This window comes from Scyliorhinus torazame, chromosome 7, assembly GCF_047496885.1.
Source record: "Scyliorhinus torazame isolate Kashiwa2021f chromosome 7, sScyTor2.1, whole genome shotgun sequence".
Taxonomy (NCBI): domain Eukaryota; kingdom Metazoa; phylum Chordata; class Chondrichthyes; order Carcharhiniformes; family Scyliorhinidae; genus Scyliorhinus; species Scyliorhinus torazame.
Window position 1 is genome coordinate 157,832,056 of NC_092713.1, and position 19,530 is coordinate 157,851,585.

Genomic DNA, 19,530 nt, shown 5'->3' on the forward strand with positions numbered 1-19,530 from the left:
GAGAATTATGCTGTGGTTGTATAGACTCTACCTCTCCCAGTCAGAGCTCCATCACTGACCCTCAATGCCAAACGTAAATAGAAGGTGAGAGGACTTGGCCCAGGGTGGACATTCCCCCAATCCCTTGTGTTCTTAGTTTGTTATGATGGAAATCAAATAAAGGAAGCATGTAGGCAATTGTAAGCCTGTCTAAAATGTAACCAAATGTATTTGACAAAGGTTGTCACTGAATGGAAATCTATCATTAGCTCAGATCTATATTGCTTATTGTTACAGAGGTTGGAGAAACATTTGAAGGTTCAAAGCACCAGATGTAAAAATATTGCCAAAATATACCTGAATGGGGATGATAATAGATCTCCCCAACCTCCTCCAGCCTACAATCCTCTAAAATTACTTAAAATCTGGCCCCCTACCTGCTGCCCACTTCTCTCCAATAGATAGCCATGTCTTCAGCCATATGGACCCGAAGCTCTGGAATTTCCTCCCTTAACTTTTTCGACCTTGTTCTCGCTGAACACTGGCAGGTGGTAGAGTAGAGAGGGTCATTGGTTAATGCTGGTATATTATAAACTCCATATATCTGACATTTTAAAGCAGGGCTCAGTAATGGTGAATGGGAAACCAGTATTGATTGTCATAAAATCCCATCTGGTTCACTAATGTCCTTTAGGGAAGGAAATCTGCCGTCCTTACCCGGTCTGACCTACATGTGACTCCAGGCCCATTACAACGTAGTCAATTCTTAACTGTTCTCTGAAATGGCCGAGTAAGCCGCTAGGTTATATCAAAAACTGCTACTACGTCAAAAAGAAATGAAACTAAACAAGCCGCAAGGCACTCACCCAGGCAGTGAAAATGACAATAGAAAACTCAACCCTGTCGATCCTCCTTACTAACATCTGGGGGCTTGTGCCGAAACTGATAGAGTTGTCCCACAGGCTAGTCAAGAAACAACCTGACATAGTCATACTCACCAAATCGTACATAATAGACATCACCATCAACAATCCTGGATATGTTCTGTCCCACTGGCAGGACAGACCACCGTGTTCAATGGGATAGAGAAGTGAGAATCCATGAGGTGCTGTGGGGCAGCAGCAGAATTGTATGCAACCACAATCTGTAACCTCATGGCCTTGCATATCCCCCTCTCTACCATTACCACCAAGCTAGGAGATCAACTTTGTTCAGTGAAGAGGGCAGGAGGGCATGCCAGGAGCAGCACCAGGCATACCGAAAAATGAAGTGTCAACCTGGTGAATCTATAGCACAGGACTACTTGCATGCAAACAGTGGAAGCAGCAAGTGATAGACAGGTCCAATGGATCAGATATACGCTCTGCAGCCCTGCCACAGCCATCCATGAATGGTGGTGGACAATTCAGCAACTAACTGGATGGGGAGGCTCCATAAATATCCCCAACCTCAATGACGGGGGAGCCCGGGACATCAGTGCAAAAGACCAGGCTGAAGCATTCGCAACAATCTTCAGCCAGATGTACCGAGCTGATGACCCATCTTAACCTCCTCCAGAGGTTGGCAGCATCACTGATGTCAGTCTTCAGCCAATTCGATTCACTGCACATGAGAGAAAGTACAGCTGAAGGCACTGGACGCTGCAAAGTCTATGGGCCCAATCAATATTTTGGCAATAGTACTGAAGATCTGTGCTCCAGAACTTGCCTTACCCCTAGCCAAGCTGTTCCAATGCAGCGACAACCTATCACTTATTCGGCAATGTGGTAAATTGCCCAGGTATGTCCCGTACATCAAAAGCAGGACAAATCCAACTCGTCCCCCTCTTGATCATCAGCATATTGATGGAAGAGGTAGTCAACAGTGCTATCAAGTGACACTTAAAATAATCTTCTCACTGATGGTCAGTTTGGGTTCCATCAGGGCCACTCATATCCTGACTTCATTACAGCCTTGGTCCAAACATAGACAGAAGAGCTGAAAGCAAGAGGTGAGGTGAGAGTAACTGCCCTTGGCATCAAGGTAGCATTTGAGTTAAGGTATCAAGGAGCCCCAGAAAAACAGAGGTCAATGGGAATCGAGTGATAAACTGTCCACTAGTTGGAGTCATGCCAAGCACAAAAGAAGATGGTTATGCTTGTTGGGAGATCGATCATCTCAGTCCCAGGACATTGCAGCAAGAGTTCTTCAGTTACTTCATCAATGACCTTCCCTCCATCATAAGATCAGAACTGGTGATGTTCGCTGCTGGTGATTGTACAATCAGCACCTTTTACACTCCTCAGATACTGAAGCAATCCTTGTTCAAATGCAGCAAGACGTGGACAATATTCCGGCTTGGGCAATTAACATTAGTGCCACACAAGTGCCAGGCAATGACCATGTCTAACCATTGCCCTGCACATTCATTACCATCAATTAACCTCCCACGGTCGTCGTCATCCTGGGGGTTACCAATGATCAGAAATTGAACTGGACTAACCATATAAATAGTGTGGTTGCAAGAGCATGTCAGAGGCTGGAAACTCTGGGGAGAGTAACTCACCTCTTGATTCCCCAGAGCCTGTTCACCATCTATAAAGCACAAGCCAGAAGTGTGATAGAATATTCTCCACTTACCTGGATGAGTGCAGTTCCAACAACACTCAACACCATCCAGGACAAAGAAGTCGGCTTGATTGGCATTCCATCCATAAACATTTACTCCCTCTACCACTGACGCACAGTGACAGCCATGTGTATCATCTACAAGATGCACTGCAGCAACTCACCAAGGTTCCCTCGACAGCACTTTCCAAACCCATGATCACTACCAGCCATGATGCCATTGTTATAATCTGGAATGCATTGCCTGAAAAGGTGGTAGGTTCAATAACCTTCAAAATGGACTTGGATAAATACTTGCAAAGGATAAGATTTGCAAGGCTGGGGGCAATGTGCGGCATTCGTTGAATAGTTCTTGCACAGAACCGGCCTGTGGAGAATGGGCTGAATGGCCTCCTTTCAGTTCTGTCGGTGATTCAGTGACTATGGGACTGTGCATTGTGTAATCTCACACTTGCCGATGCAAGTGCTGACTGAGCTCTCGGGAAAGTGGAGTTCTCCGGAAAGTGGAGTTCTCCTTAGTATCATGGGAAGTGAGGTTGGAAAGGTGGCAATCGTGATTGGTACCCGGTTTCCCTCGTGCCATCATTTCTGAGGTGCCCCATGATGACCCAGCAGGGGCCACATCGGGAGCCGGGGCTGAACTTTAGCACCATGAGACCTGGGCTGTTTTACCTCACTGTGGGAGTGTGACGGAAGCTCAGCATCAGCTGTAACCCTGAGCTATTTGACACTTAAATAAGCAATACTTGGTCAAGTAGTCTCCCGGTCCCGTCTAATTCCCTGCCCACCTCTCTGCTCCACCAACACCAGCCACCACCCTTTTTTAGTTATCAAATATCAAAACTGGCTCCGTGTAATCCCATCCTAGTGATTTGAGATGATTGATTGCTAGCCATGTTTCATTAATTAGATGTTTAAATATTGTCATGTTCCCTTCCCCCTCTCTGTTGCTAAGCTTTGAGTTGTGGTAAAAATTCCACACTTGCTTATTTAACAATGCTGCAGATTATGCAGCAGCTTCTTAAACAGATTAGCAAGGGTCGATTAAACAGATTAAAGCGGGGGTGGGGTGTAGGTCTGCACAAGCATTTTTTCTTTTTATTAAACTCGGTTTGCCGTCTCCATGGTGATGCTGCTAATAACACATGTTGGGCGAGCGGGGACTATGTGAGGCTTCATTTTCTCCTGTCTGTCTTCTCTCATTTAAATCAGACTGACATTCACCACAGCGGGGGAGGGACCTGTTTTCAGGAACTAGAAACTGGGGCATCATGAATGGCACGCACTAAACACACAAACTCCACCGGATGGGTATGGGAGGAGGTGCACTGTATTCCCAGGGCACCATGAGATAAGAGTTCAAGTTGTTCTGCTGCTTAGCGTTTATAGAGTGAATCATTACCTTTACCCAGTGTGTCTTGTAAATGTACAGGAGCTGACACTGAGACCCATATAGACCATACAGTGTCAGACAGGAGTAAGTCGTTTGTGTACTGTGCTTGTACACAGACGCTGGACTGTACAATATCAGATGGGAGTGAATTATTCCTGTTATCCAATGCATACTGTGAGCTGACTGAGACACACATGAACTATATTGTGACAAATGCTTGCTTTCTGTACACTATTGATGTTGGAGATATTTACTATTGCTTTTGCGACTATCTCATATGTTTGATTAAAAAGACTAGACAAAGTATGAATAATACAGTCTGTAGGTGAGACACTGAATAACATTCATGCTGCCTATGCAATCAGCACAAAATAATAATTAAGTATTGAAAAATATTGATCTACCTGTGACAATTTGACATCAATCACACAGTTATGAAAGAAACTTCTTTTAACGTAAAATCAAAAGCTGTTGTCTGACTCTTTAATTAGAAAGGGAATGGAAACATTTTTAAACGTGTGGCAAGGAAGTTAAAACCAAGCTTGAACTTTTTTTCCCGAATTCCCAAATGTTTTCTCTTGTGTTATTGGTTAGATTTTCAAACCGGGCACACAATTCAGGACCCTGTGTAGAACAAGGAGAGGCCTATTCGTCAGGTTGATTGTGGACCCTATCTAACAAGTTGCATTGTTGTGTACTCTATCTCATCTTCTGAGGGATGGCAAAAAAGGTTAAGATTGGCGATCCTGGTTCCAAGGTTAACAAAGATAAACTGCAGCTCCGGCCGATGGGCCTGGTCCCAAAGCACTGGGACCACAGAATGATACATAGGACTTAGCTGGGCAACTTTCATTCCCATCTTTGTTCATGATTAATTGCCCTCTGCCCAATTTTCTCCCCTTCTTTCCCGATGGCACAGGCTCGAACCAGGGCCTTCAGTTCCATGGTTTCTGATTGTTCTCTGTTGTCTCCAAATGGCCTCCTTCTGCTCTGTAGGGATTCAATGATTCTGTGGCCTTCGTGGCAGGTCTGGTACACCTCCCAGAATCTGAGTGAAGAGGTGAGAGGAAGTCCGCACCTGGGAGGTGGAGTGAGGGAAGACCTTAAAAAGAAAAGAGGAGATAAAACCAGCTAAAACTGAAAGGCAGAATGTGTGGCAATGTGAAGGACTGTATCTATGCAAAATGACCCCAGCACTCAATGGGCCCTTTATTTTTGTGTCCGCAGGCTTTTCGCAGCCAAGTGCAGTGGCTGCATGGAAGTCATCGCCCCCACGGAGTTTGTCATGCGGGCGCAGAAGAGCGTCTACCACCTGCCCTGCTTCTGCTGCTGCGTGTGTGAGCGGCAGCTCCAGAAAGGGGATGAATTTGTGCTGAAAGAGGGTCAGCTGCTGTGCAAGAGTGACTATGAGAAGGAACGGGAGCTACTGAGCCTGGTCAGTCCGGCCGCCTCGGACTCAGGTAACCAAAAGCCACAATCGACTTCGCGCCTGAATCCCGATCAGCTCCTTTTCTGTCAGAACAGCAAAGGGGTAGGAGTGGGGTGGGTGGGTGGGGGGGGGGGCACTATGTGTGAGGAGGTGGAATGGAGGTGGCAGAGGGTCCAATTGGATAACTCTTTTGAATAGAGCCAGGAAAGAAACAATGGTATCATTCTGTGCTATAAGAATTAGGTACTTGGAGGTTCCACTTGGAGGTTCCCTTCCAAGTCACTTACTACCCCGACTTGCAAATATATTGCCCTTCCTTCGCTGTTGCTGGGGCAAAATCCTGGAACTCCTTCCCGAACAGTAGAGTGAGTGTACCTACACCTCCAGGACTGCAGCAGTTCAAGAAGGTGCTGAAAACATTGACTCCAGACTCGGCCCAGTTTCATAACATTGCTACTGTCGCAAAGTTGAGGATACCTTTAGACATATTTGAACTATTCTGCTGGAAGTTGCTCTGAGTGTAATGTGCTTTTATAGATTGGGGCGGTTTAGCACAGTAGGCTAAACAGCTGGCTTGTAATGCAGAACAAGGCAGCAGCGCGGGTTCAATTCCCGTACCGGCCTCCCCGAACAGGCGCCGGAATGTGGCGACTAGGGGCTTTTCACAGTAACTTAATTGAAGCCTACTTGTGACAATAAGCAATTATTATTATTATTATTATTATTATTAGATTCATAGAATTTTACAGGACAGAAAGGGACCCTGCGGCCATCAAGCACCTATCTATTCAAATCCCATTTTCCAGCACTTGGCCCATATCCTTGTATGCTATGGCATTTCAAGTGCTCATCTAAATGCTTCTTATATGTTGTGAGAGTTCCCATCTCTACCAGCCTTTCAGGCAGTGAGTTCCAGATTCCCACTACCCTCTGCGTGAAGAAGCTTGTCCTCAAATCTCTTCTAAATCTCCTCCTTACCTTAAAACTATGGCCCCTGATTATTGATCCCTCTCCTAAAGGGAAAGGTTTCTTCCTGTCTATATCCCTCATAATTTTGCACACCTCAATGAGGACCCACTCACCTTCCCTGCGCTAAGGAAAACAACTCCAGCCTAACCAGCCTCTCTTCAAAACTGAAATGCTCCAGCCCATGCAACATCCTGGTGAATCTCCTCTAGACCTTCTCGAGTGCAATCACATCCTTCCTATAGTATGGCGACCAGAACTCACACAGTACTCTAGCTGTGGCCTAACTAGCATTTTATACAGCTCAATCATAACCTCCCTGCTCTTATGTCTCGGCTAATAAAGGTTACTATCCTATATCCCGCCTTAACCACCGTTTTTAGTTATCCTGCTACCTTCAGGGATCTTTGGACATCCACCCAAAGGTCCCTCTGGTCCTCTGTCCTTCCTAGCATCATACTGTTCATTGTGTATTCCTTTGCCTTGTTAGTCCTCCCAAAATGCATTGACTCACACAATTCTGAGTTACATTCCACTTGCCACTGTTCTGCCCATCTGACCAGCTCCTTTTATATTGCGCTGTAATCTAAGGCTTGCCTCATCGCTATTTACTACACAATCAATTTTCGTGTCATCTGCGAACTTGCTGCTCAGAATACCCGCATTCCCATCTAGATTATTAATATACAGTGCAAATAACAAGAGACCCAGCACCGATTCCTGCAGTACACCACTGACACCAGGCTTCCAGTCACAAAAACAATCTTCAATCGTCAACCTCTGCCTCCTGCCACTAAGCCAATTTTGGATCCATTTTGCCAAATTGCCCTGGATCCCATGGGCTCTTAGCTTCTTGGTCAGTCTTCCATGCGGGACCTTGTCAAAAACCTTACTGAAGTCCATGTAGACTACATCAACTGCACTGCCCTCACCTGTACACCTGGTCGCCTCCTTGAAAAATTCAATCAAATGTTTTAGATATGAACTCCTCCTGACAAAGCCATGCTGACTAACCTTGATTAATTCTTCCCTCTCCAAGTGGAAATTAATTTCCTTACCACTGATATTAGGCTCACTGATCTGCAATTACCTGTTTTTTCCCTACTTCCCTTCTTCAATAATGGTGCCTTATTAACTGTCCTCCAATCTTCTGGCACCTCTACTGTGGCCAGGGAGGATTTGAAAAATAACGTCAGAGCCCCTGTAATTTCCTTCCTTGCCTCACACAGCAGCCTAGGCTAATCTCACCTGGGCCTGGGGATTTACCCACTTTTAAGTTCGGCAGAACTGCTAACACTTCCATTTCAATGCGAATCTGTTCAATTATATCACAGTCCTCATCCCTGCTTTCTATATCTGCATTATCCTCTTCCAGAGTGAACACGGGTGCAAAATACTAATTTAATACTTCACCTATATCCTTCGGCTCCATACACAGGTTGCCACTTTGGTCCCTAATGGGCCCTACTCTTTCCCTGGTTACCATCTTGCCCTTCATATACTTATGAAACACCTTGGGATTTTCCTTTATTTTGCCTGCCAGTGTTTTTTTCGCACACCCCTCTTCGCTCTCCTGATTTTTTTTTTTTAAGTACCCCCTGCACTTTCAATACTCCTCTACGGCATTCATTGATTTCAGCCCTCTGTATCTGTCATAAGCCTTCCTTTTTTCCCTTGTCTGATCCGTTATATCCCTTCACATTCAGGGTTCTCTGTACTTTTTGATCCCTCCCTTTTTAGGATCATGTTGGCTTTGTTTTCTCTCGATTTCCTTTTTGAGTGACTCCCGGTGCTCTGATGTGGATCTTCCTGCAAGTAGCTTCTCCCAGTCCACTTTGGCCAGATCCTGTCTTATCTTATTAAAATCGGCCATCGGCCAGTTCAGAAACCTTGGGCGGGATTCTCCGACCCCGCACCGGGCCGGTGAATTGCCGGGGGGCGGCGTGAATCCCGCCCCGCCGCCGGCTGCCGCATTCTCTGGCGCCGGTTTTTCGGCGGGGGCGGGAATCGCGCCGCGCCGGTCGGGGGCCATTAGCAGCGTCCCCCCGGCGATTCTCTGCCCTACGATGGGCCAAGTGGCCACCTGTTTTTGGCCGGTCCCGCCGGCGGAAAATAGACCAGGTCCTTCCCGGCGGGACCTGGCTCTGCGGGCGGCCTGCGGAGTCCTCGGGGGAGGGGGGGGGGGGCGCAGGGGGAATCTGGCCCCGGGGGGGGTGCCCCCACAGTGGCCTCCCTGCGATCGGAGCCCACCAATCCACGGGCGGGCCTGTGCCGTGGGGGCACTCTTTCCCTCCGCGCCAGCCGGTGTAATGGTCCGCCATGGCCGGCGCAGCGAAGAACCCTCCTGCGCATGCGCTGGGATGGCGCCAGTACACGCTGGCGCTCCCGCACATGCGCCAACTCGCGTCGGCCGGCAGAGGCCCTTCGGCGCCAACCGTGCCGGCCTCCTCCGCACCGACATCGGAGTGGTTCGCGCTATTCCTCGGCGCCAGTACGGCCCGCCCCGCCGGGTAGCGGAGAATCCCAGCCCTTATTTCCGGTCCATCTTCTATAACTGCCTTAAATCTTACCGAGTTATGGTCACTGCCACGCTGAGCTCTAGGTACCTACTGTGAATGCAGTAGATGGATGCAGTTTCCAATGGTCTGTGTCTGTATTCTCCCCGTGTCTGTGTGGGTTTCCTCCGGGTGCTCCGGTTTCCTCCCACAAGTCCTGAAAGACGTGCTGATAGGTAATTTGGACATTCTGAATTCTCCCTCTGTGACCCGAACAGATGCCGGAATATGGCGACTAGGGACCTTTCACAGTAACTTCATTGCAGTGTTAATGTAAGCCTACTTGTGACAATAAAGATTATTATTATTATAAAAAAGCACTTTAGAACGTCCTGCGATTGTGAAAAGCTCCATATAGATATAAGTCGTCTTTTCTGTCTTGCAAGTGCTGCAAGTACTTGAAGGTAGGCATTGATCCAACTATTTTGGATGTTTTAAAATGACGCTGCTGCGGGTTAGTGCCTCGGAGCGCTGGAAATTCCCATTTTCCTGGCACATCTGTCTCTCTTTGACAGAGGACAGGCCTCGGCTCTTTCTGGAATAATCACTGATAACAATTGAATGCATCAAACAGAGGAATCATAATCGTTGGCAGGATTATACAGGAAGGGTACCTCGGCGATGATTGAAGAGAATTGGCATTTTAAATGTTGTGGTGCCTTTTGAAGAGATCGTTCCTTGAAATATTGATTTACGAGGGAGCGGGGGCTTTCCTACAGAATGCGCCCCAGTTCAAGGTGAGTGCCAGCTTGGTCTGATGAAGCCTTATTGCTGATCATTTCTGCCCATTCTCCAACCTTGTGCAACCCCCCCCCCACCCCCCTGCACTTGAGCTCAAAAAAGCTCTCCCCCCTTCTCCTTACCTTGCACCATGTCACGTTCCCCTATCACACCTGTGCTCACTAATTTATATTGCCTCCTGGTGAAGCAGCGCTTCGATTTATTTTTGAAAATCTTTTTATTGGCTTTTCTCACATTTATAAACATTTGTTACTTATATACATTACATTTTTCTTGCCCGCGCTAATTTGCTTTATCCCCCCCCTCCCCCCAGGTTGTGCAGTCCTTTAGTTCTTCATCTTTTTATTATTTTTTTTCCTGGCTTACTCCTCGTTGCTGGCCTCGAACAGGTTTTGGAACAGGCTGACGAACTGCCCCCAAGTATCCAGGAAGCCGTCCTCTGACCCTCGGATGACGTACTTAATCTTCTCCAGGTGGAGAAATTCCGAGAGGTCAGCGAGCCAGGCAAACCAGTCTGCAGCTGTGGGTGGTGCTGCCGATCGCCAGCCGAGCAGGATTCTCCGGCGTGCGATTAGGGAAGCGAAAGCAAGGGCGTTGGCCCCCTTCCCCACGTGTAACTCAGGCTGCTCCGATACCCCGAAGATTGTGACTATTGGGCATGGCTTTACCCTCACACCCACAACCTTGGACATTGCCTCGGAGAAGGCTGTCCAAAACCCAGCAAGCTTGGGGCAAACCCAAAACATGTGGGTGTGGTTGGCCGGGCCCCTCTGGCACCGCTCACATTTGTCCTCCATCTCTGGGAAGAACCTGCTCATTCGGGTTCTGGTCAGGTGCGCTCTGTGCACCACTTTGAGCTGCATTAGGGAGGAGGAGGTGGGGTTCACTCTGCTCAGTGCTTCGCTCCAGAGTCCCCATCCTACCTCTGTCCCCAGTTCATCCTTCCATTTTTGTTTGGTCCCGTCCAGTGGTGTTCGGGCTCTGTCCAGTAGCTGTCTGTATATTTTCCCACATAGCCCCCCCTTCTCGCTGTTTGTGCCAAGCAGGTCCTCTAGTATTGTGCTTTCTGTGGCCTCGGGGTACCCTACTGTCTCTTTGCGGAGGAAGTGCTTTATTTGGAGGTGTCTCAATTCCTGTCCTCTTGATAATTTCCACTTCCTTGTCAGTTCGTCCAGTGTCGCCAGTCTGGGCCCTACGTAGAAGTCCCCGACCGTCAGTGTGCCCCCGTTCCGCCTCCATCCTTTGAAGGTGGTATCTAGCATGGCTGGGGGGTATCTAGCATGGCTGGGGGAAATCTGTGAGTGCCACAGATGGGGGCCATAAGGGACATTTTGGTTATCCCGAAGTGCTGTCTCAACTGGATCCACGTTCTCAGCGTGGCCGCTACCACTAGCTCGTTGTGTACCTTGTTGAGGAGGATGGGAGTGCTGCTGTGGCCAGGGTCCGGAGGGTTGTTCCTTTACAGGATGCCTCCTCCATTTGTACCCAATCTGTGTCGGGTTCTTGTACCCATCCCCTCACTTTTTCTGCCGTTGCTGCCCAGTGGTAGTATTGTAGGTTCGGTAGAGCCACGCCCCCTCTGACTTTCCCTCTTTGCAGTGTCAGCGCTTCGATTTTAAAATTCTCATCCTTGTTTTCGAATCCCGAACTGATCTATTCCCAAACCTCCTCCATAACCCTCCCAAATCTCTGTGCTCCTCTAATTTTGGCCCTCCCGCTTTTAATCACTCCATCACTAGTCACTGTGCCTTTAGCTGCCTATAGGCCTTAAGCTCTGTAATTCCTCTCCTAAAGCTCTCTTCTCTCCCTCCTCCTTTAAAACCTACCTTTTTGACCAAGCTTTTGGCCGTCTTTCCTGTCATTTCCTCATCTGTCTCAGTGTGCAGTCTTGATGGTACAATGCTCCAGTGATGAAACTTCAGACACTTAAATGGCCAGGACGTTACTGCAAGGCCCCTGGAAAAAATCATAGGAGCTTTCAAATAGGTTTGTCGATTAGTTAATGCGGGGGGTGAGGGGCACAGTTGTTTGACCACGCAGGTCTGTTAGAGGTGGGAGGTCATATGGTGAAACCTCCAGTAATGGGACTATAGAATTCCTACAGTGCAGAAGGAGGCCCATCGAGTCTGCACCCACCCTCTGAAAGCGCACCCTACCTAGGCCCACTCCCCCCGTACTATCCTTGTAACCCCACAACACCACCTAACCTGAACAGCCCTGGACACTAAGGGGCAAATTAGTATGGCCAATCCACCTAACCTGCACATCTTTGGAGGAAACCCACAGGGAGAAAGTTCGAACTCCACACAGACAGTCACGCAAGGCCGGGGCTGAACCCAGATCCCTGGCGTTGTGATTCAGTAGTACTAACCACCGTGTCGCCCTATATAACCGATTCGAGTTGGCAACTAGGGTCGGACAGCTCAGGATTGTGCCCGGACATTGTTTTTCGCTGTAACTCGGGATTGTCTATTTTATAAAGACAGCAGCTGGTTACCATGCATGGAATTCATTATTCAGTTGCTAAGGCGCACCTGTACTAACCTAGGGCGGCGGGATTCTCCGATCCTGTGCCAGGTCGGAGTATCGTGCAGACGCGCGCCGACCGTACTGAGGCACGTAAATGGGGCTGCGTGAAGCGCTCCAGTGCCATGCTGGCTCCTTGTGCAGCGCAGGATTGCTGCTGCTAGAGGCCAAATGACGCCGTCGTAAAACGCTCCGGCGTTTATAACAGCGTCAACCCTTAGCCCCATTATCGGAGAATCCCACGCCTCGCGTGCCCCTTTAAGACTGGCAAATCTAATTACTGTACCTGCGTGAAATCAGTTATAGACTAATTGTTCTTGGGCATCTCCTGAGACCTAATCAAAGGCTAAAGAAACCAACAGGAGATGACAGACTTGTTTTCACTACCCTCCCACAATCACCCCACCCTACCCTTCCCAGTGTGTTATTCTTTAAGCCCTTGTCAACAGCCATTCTGACTCTTGCCCCAAAACAAATATTTTTGTTCATTCCACCTGCCTAACTTACCTTTTTTCTTTCTTTTTTGTCAAAGATTGTAGTGTTAATTGGATGGGCTAAATTTGCCTATTACCTGTGACACAGGAAGTGTGAGGTGACGGACAGGAAGTGTGTATACAGATACCATTTCTGGTGTGTGGCTTGGAAGGGAACATGCAGGTGATGGTGTTCCCATGCATCTGCTGCCCTTATCCTTCTAGGTGGTAGAGGTCGCAGGTTTGGAAGGTGCAGTCGAAGGAGTCTTGGGTGAGTTGCTGCAGTGCATCTTGTAGAAGATCCCGCCAGCAGCCAATAACAGGCCACCTCCACCATGGGAAAACACACGCAGAGGGGGGAGGGGAGGGCGGAAAGTGCCGGCCATCATCTTCTACCTCATAGACAGGAGTGCCACGCCTTGAGCCACAGCTGACATTCATTTTGTGCTGGATATTCGCATGATGCTGTACAAATGAATAACTTGATTGGTGTCAGGAAACTGTGGACTTTATTCCAGTGAGGAGCCGTGGACCAGAAGGGCAATCTGAGCCTGGAAGCATCCAGCACATAGTGGTACTTGACACCATGTGCTTCACAGCTGAACTGAAGGCTTTACACACCTCTCTGCTAAAAGCCAAATTAAGACCCACATGTTTTTGTTTAATTCTCTCCCCCGCCCCCAGCCCTGCTCTCTTTTCTGCTTCAAACTCAGCAGAATATCAAAGCAGTTTTCAGAGTGCAAGAGAGTGGACCTCAAAGCCACTTTTTATGAGAATATAAGAGATGAGAGGTAGCTCTCTGGAGGCCCATATGCTGCCTCTAATCCTGGCAGTCTAAGATTTAATCATTGCTTTCACCCAGTATGAAGAGACAATCCTGGGTAAACAAAGGCCTTCCAGGAGGAGTACAATTTCTAATTAAAGATCACTAATGCTCCCTCTCTCTCTTAGTGATGTCTGTGAACCAAAGTCTTTATTAATTTTGATGGGTGGGAGGCGAGAGTTAGTCAATGGCTTCTTATACTAGCCTTGGCCCTTTTTTTCATAAAGGATCGACTAAGTAGGCAAGCATATCAATGGCTTCTCTCCCGTCAGTGTTGTAGAATGAGGGGCTTCCAAAGACAACTTAATTAATGTTTGCGTTCCCTTGTATCGATAGAATAAATGTTATACGCACAGCTGGTCCCCTGTTTAGCTAAATGCAAGGCCTGTCACATACGAGGGGTAATCTTAACTCTGTGTTTACCTGTCTTTGGAAATGAAACTTCTTTAGCACAGGGCTAATTAGCTGGCTTTGAAAGCAGACCAAGGCAGGCCAGCAGCACGGTTCAATTCCCGTACCTGCCTCCCCGAACAGGCGCCGGAATGTGGCGACTAGGGGCTTTTCACAGTAACTTCATTTGAAGCCTACTTGTGACAATAAGGGATTTTCATTTCATTTTCATTCTTAAACCCTCTTCCCCACCTCCTCCTCTGCTGTTGATTCAGTGAAGTTTGCTAAGCTGCCCCAGCCTGTCTGACTCTCTCTGTGTATACACTCTGTTGCAAAAAATAAAAACAAATTGCCCCCTACACTGATGTGGTTTTGTCACCGCTTGGGATTGATATGGATGACCGGTTTCATTCAAAGGTGTGTTAAATTGGCATGAAGTGTTCACTTATTCTCCCTTCACCCTCTGCAACAATCTCCTGAAGCTGGTGACTCCTCGGTTGGGTCACTAAGGAAGAAACCATGTCAAGCATTTTCTCTCTCCAATATTGTGCCATTTGCTTACAATGGAAGGAATTTATTGGAACTCTTTAAGAACTCTTTCACATTTGGAATGTTGTATTTAGTTTCAGTCACCAGTTGGGTGGGAATTCTCTCAATCTCATGGAAACTAGGAACAGGAGTAGGCCATTCGGCCCTTCGAGCCTACTCCGTCATTCAATATGATCTCTATCTCAATGCCATATTTCTGATTTTTCCCCATACCCCTCGATGCCATTAAAATCTTTAAAAAATCTATCTCTTTCTGGAAAACATTCAGTGACTTGGCCTCCACAGCTTTCTGTGGTCGAGAATTCCACAGGTTCACTACCCTTTGAGTGAAGAAATCTTTCCTCATATCAGTCCTAAATGGTCTGTTTTCTAAGACCGTGTCCCCTGGTTCTAGATTCCTGAACCAGGGAAAACATCCTCTCTGCATCGAGTCTGTCCAGCCCTGTTAGAATTTTGTATGTTTCAATCAGACCTCCTCTCATCCTGCTATATTCCAGTGAATACAGGCCTAGTCAAACCAGCCTCTCTTCAGAGGACAGTCCCGCCAAGCTTGGTATCAGCCTTATGAACCTCTGCTGCACCCTTTCTGCGGCAAATATATCCTTTCTTAGGCAGGGGACCAAACCTGCACTCAATACTCCACGTGTGGCCTCACCAAGGCCCTGCATAACTGTAGTAAGACATCCCTACTTCTGGACTCAAATCCTCTTGCAATGAAGGCCAACCTACCTTTTGCCTTCCTAACTGGTTGCTGCACCTGCCTCTCCAATTCCATTGACTGGTGGACAAGGACCCCAGATCCCTTTGTACATCCACACTTCCCAAAATATCACCATTTAAATAATACTCTTCCTTTCTGTTTTTTACTCCAAAGTGTATACTTACATTTAGTCACGTTGTACTGCATCTTCCATATGTTTTCCCACTCTCTCAACATGTCTCCTGCTGTAATTTTGTGAGAAATTCCTAAAAGGTTATATAAACAGGTGGGGATTCCTCCAATCCTATATAAGGTGATGGTGATGATTAGGAGATCAAAAGAACCCTCCCAGAAATTCAAACAACAATAAAAATGAACGTAACAGTATATATAAAGGGAATAATGGCAAGGATAATTCCTCAAATTAAAACTCGCATGTTTAATTCTAAACTAAAGATGTCACCATTGCTAGGTGTCAATTGTGGCTCAATGATCTCACATTGTCTCTGTATCCGAATATGTGGATCTACACCCCAGTCCAGGAACTTGAGTGTAAAACCTAGGCCGATGACCAGTGCAGCACTGAGGGAGGCCTGCACTGTTGGAGGTGCTGTCAGGTGAGATGCTAAACTGAGGCCCATCTGTCCTCAGGTGGACATAGAAGGTACTGTAGCAATACCTAAAGAAGAAGGGCACTGGAATTCTGACCAGTTCTCTGGCCAATGTTTATCCCTCAAGCTGCATCACTAGCTGGTTGTTCATCTCATTGCTGCTTGTTGGATCTTGCTGTGTTTCTGACATTACCTCAGTGACTGAACCTCAAACACATTTTATTGGCTGTGAAATGCTTTGGTAATGGTGGGCGGCATGATAACACAGTGGGTGGCATGGTAACACAGCGGTTAGCATTGCTGCTTCCGGGCAGCACGGTGGCGCAGTGGGTTAGCCCTGTTGCCTCACGGCGCCGAGGTCCCAGGTTCGATCCTAGCTCTGGGTCACTGTCCGTGTGGAGTTTGCACATTCTCCCCAAATTTGCGTGGGTTTCGCCCCCACAACCCAAAGATGTGCAGGCTAGGTGGATTGGCCATGCTAAATTGCCCCTTAATTGGAAAAAATGAATTGGGTACTCTAAATTTATTTATTTTTTAAAAAGCATTGCTGCTTCCCAGCTCCAGGGTGCCAGGTTCGATTCCTGGCTTGGGTCACTGTCTTTGCGGACTCTGCACGTTCTACCCGTGTCTGTGTGGGTTTCCTCCGTGTGCTCCGGTTTCCTCCCACAGTCCAAAGATGTACAGGTTAGGTGGATTGGCCAAGCTAAATTGCCCCTTAGTGTCTAAAAAGGTTAGGTGGAGTTACTGGGTTACGGTGACAGGGTAGAGGTGTGAACTTAAGTAGAGTGCTCTTTCCAAGGGCTGGTGCAGACTCGATGGGCTGAATGACCTCCTTCTGCACTGTAAATTCTATGATTCTATGAATTTCCTGAGGTTGGGAAAGGTACTTTCCCAATGTAGAATATACAGCACAGAAACTAGCCATTTGGTCAAACTTCTATATGCTGCCAGTAATGCTCCACATAAGCCTCTTCCCCTCCCACCCACCACTCTCCAAGTGATTTTATCAACATATCCCTTCTCCCTCATCGGTTTACCTAACAGGTGATGAAGGAGCAGTGCTCCGAGAGCGAGTGATTCGAAACAAACCTGTTAGACTTCAACCTGGTGTTGCAAGACCTCTTACTGTGCTCACCCCAGTCCAACGCCAGCATCGGCGCATCATGAAAAGAAACATGAAATGAGAGCAAATATGAAATGAAATTAAAATCGCTTATTGTCACAAGTAGGCTTCAAATGAAGTTACTGTGAAAAACCCCTAGTCGCCACATTCCGCCGCCTGTTCGGGGAGGCTGGTACGAGAATTGAACCGTGCTGCTGGCCTGCCTTGGTCTGCTTTCAAAGCCAGTGATTTAGCCCTGTGCTAAACCAGCCCCAAAAAAATTAAGTTACTGTGAAAAGCCCCTAGTCGCCACATTCCGGCGCCTGTTCGGGGAGGCTGGTACGTGGTAACATAAACAGTCCTGGAACGAGCACAGTAATAGAAGTATAAAAAGTGAGATGAGTGATCGGTAAAAAAAAACATTTAAAGTTGCCTCAGTATGCATAATGTCCCCAAAATAACCAGGTACTGCAGATATGAGTCTTTAGTAAAGAATCAGTAGGAAGAACTGAACCATGTCTATGTAAAGGACAAGACTAGCAATATTTAGAAGATGGGGGGAGGGGGGAGGAGAAAGCAAGAGGGATGGAATGACAGAGTAGCTGCACTCATTAGGGATAACACTAAGGGGTCTCCGTCACAGGCAGGATGGACAATTTCACAGATTATTGAAAGGTCCATTGACTGGAAAATCCTGCGCTAAGGGGCAATGATAGCAGACACAATTCACACAGAGATAAAAACAGGATCCATATGTATTGAGATAAAATTAGGGATTACTTATGTGAATTGACAACCTAATAATGTAAATGAGGTGGAAGAAGAAAGACATGGGCAAATCAATGGACTAAGTAAAAGTCATGGGGCAAAATTGGACAGCCCCTCCTGTTGGAGGAATTTTCTGGCTCCATCGAAGTCAATGGGCTTTTGAATGGCTTAATGCATTTTCCAAGGCCCCCCCCCCTTTGACGTTATGGTAACATCCACCCATGGAATGAAAGATTTTAACTATTTCCCGTTAAACTTACAGGAAGAGTCAGAAACAGGCCATTTGGTCCAGTAGCTACTTGTCTTAAGGGAAGGGACAGAAGGAATGGGCCTTTTACAATGTGTACTGGACTCTTTCCTTCGGCTGTATATAAAAAAATGTGGACAGAGAAGAATCACTGCTAGACCTAGTAATGGGAAATTAACTAAAGCGGTAAGAGAAGTAAGCAAAGGAGAGCATTGAAACAACAGCAATCACCATAAAGTATAGACCGTAACCAACAAAGAGGCTGAGAGGAATATGAAGTAATGAGAAAAGAAGTACACGAAAGCAAAGAGAAACTCCAAAATTGAATTTAAAAAATAATTTTTAAAAATAAATATGAATGCATTCTATGTACAAAAGTATGTTGAAAGGAAAATCACAATGGGAATTGAGCCAAAGGGAATTTACCAGATGACCTCAAAGATAAAATATGAATAGCAAAGATGACTTTGCCTCAGTATTGTTCACAAATTTAAAAGCCACGACTGATTCTGTCTCCACCACACTCCCTGGCAGCGCATGTCTGATCCGAACCACTCGCTGTGTAAAAAGACTTTACTTCATGTTGCCTTTGGTTCTTTTGCCATTCACCTTAAAAAAGTCTCTTCTGGTTTGTAACCCTACCACCAATGGGAACTTTAGGCTTATGCTGTTTAAATGGATTCCAGTCGCAGCTCTTACTGTAATTCTATCCGTAACCTTGTCAATACTTTTTGTTAGGTCCTATTCTGGTTCAAGTGTGGCCCATCCCAATGATATAGCTCTTTCTTATCCTACTGCAGGTGCCAGTATCCATGAAAAGGTATATAAATACAAGTTCTGTCTTTCTGTAGCACAGCTCTGAAAGCAGCTACATAGTTCTCACCCATTTCTCCCAAGTAGCAACTCTTTTCCCCGTCATGGGCATTCCCTGGGTGGTATCATATGTTATGATCCTGGACCAAAGTCACAAATTTTGGTGCAATCCAGTTATGGAGCAGTAACAGTTTGTTTAAAGTAGATAAAGTTTGAAATCCCAGGTACTTACAAAGAGAATAAAGCCACAAGATTTCATGGTTTAAACAGAATACCTTTTACTGTACAAGTGTCAACAAAGCAAGTGATAAATACTTTTGATCTTATACTCACATCCAGAATTAACATGGGGTAAATTTGAATTAATAGGCAAACTGTGTGTTCAAGCACACCACAAACTGAACATTAAATGGCAGACACTCCAGACAGATCCCATGAAGTTCTTAGCATCCCAACCAACCATCAGTGAGTCAAAGGGATTTCAGCTCTTCTCTTTCAAGATCTAGGGCGGGGTTCTCCGACCCCCCGCCGGGTCGGAGAATAGCCGGGGGCTGGCGTGAATCCCGCCCCCGCCGGTTGCCAAATTCTCTGGCACCGGATATTCGGTGGAGGTGGGAATCGCACCGCGCTGGTTGGCGGGCCCCCCCTCGGCGATACTCCGGCCCGCGATGGGCCGAAGTCCCGCTGCTGGAATGCCTGTCCCGCCGGCGAGAATCAAACCACCTCTCTTACCGGCGGGACAAGGTGGCGTGGGCGATATGGCCCCGGGGGGTGCCCCCACGGTGGTCTGGCCCGCGATCGGGGCCCACCGATCCACGGGCGGGCCTGTGCCGTGGGGGCACTCTTTTCCTTCCGCTT

The 19,530-nt window shown here is 47.2% G+C and overlaps 1 protein-coding gene across 1 annotated transcript in view; it reads left to right on the plus strand.

The window, feature by feature from the left end:
- Positions 1-19,530, plus strand: part of LOC140426644 (LIM homeobox transcription factor 1-alpha-like) — a 1,145,411-nt gene that overhangs the window by 1,109,310 nt on the left and 16,571 nt on the right. Inside the window, exon 4 of the mRNA XM_072511710.1 lies at positions 5,207-5,439. Coding sequence (XP_072367811.1) covers positions 5,207-5,439 — 233 coding nt within the window. The remainder of the gene's footprint in view (positions 1-5,206; positions 5,440-19,530) is intronic.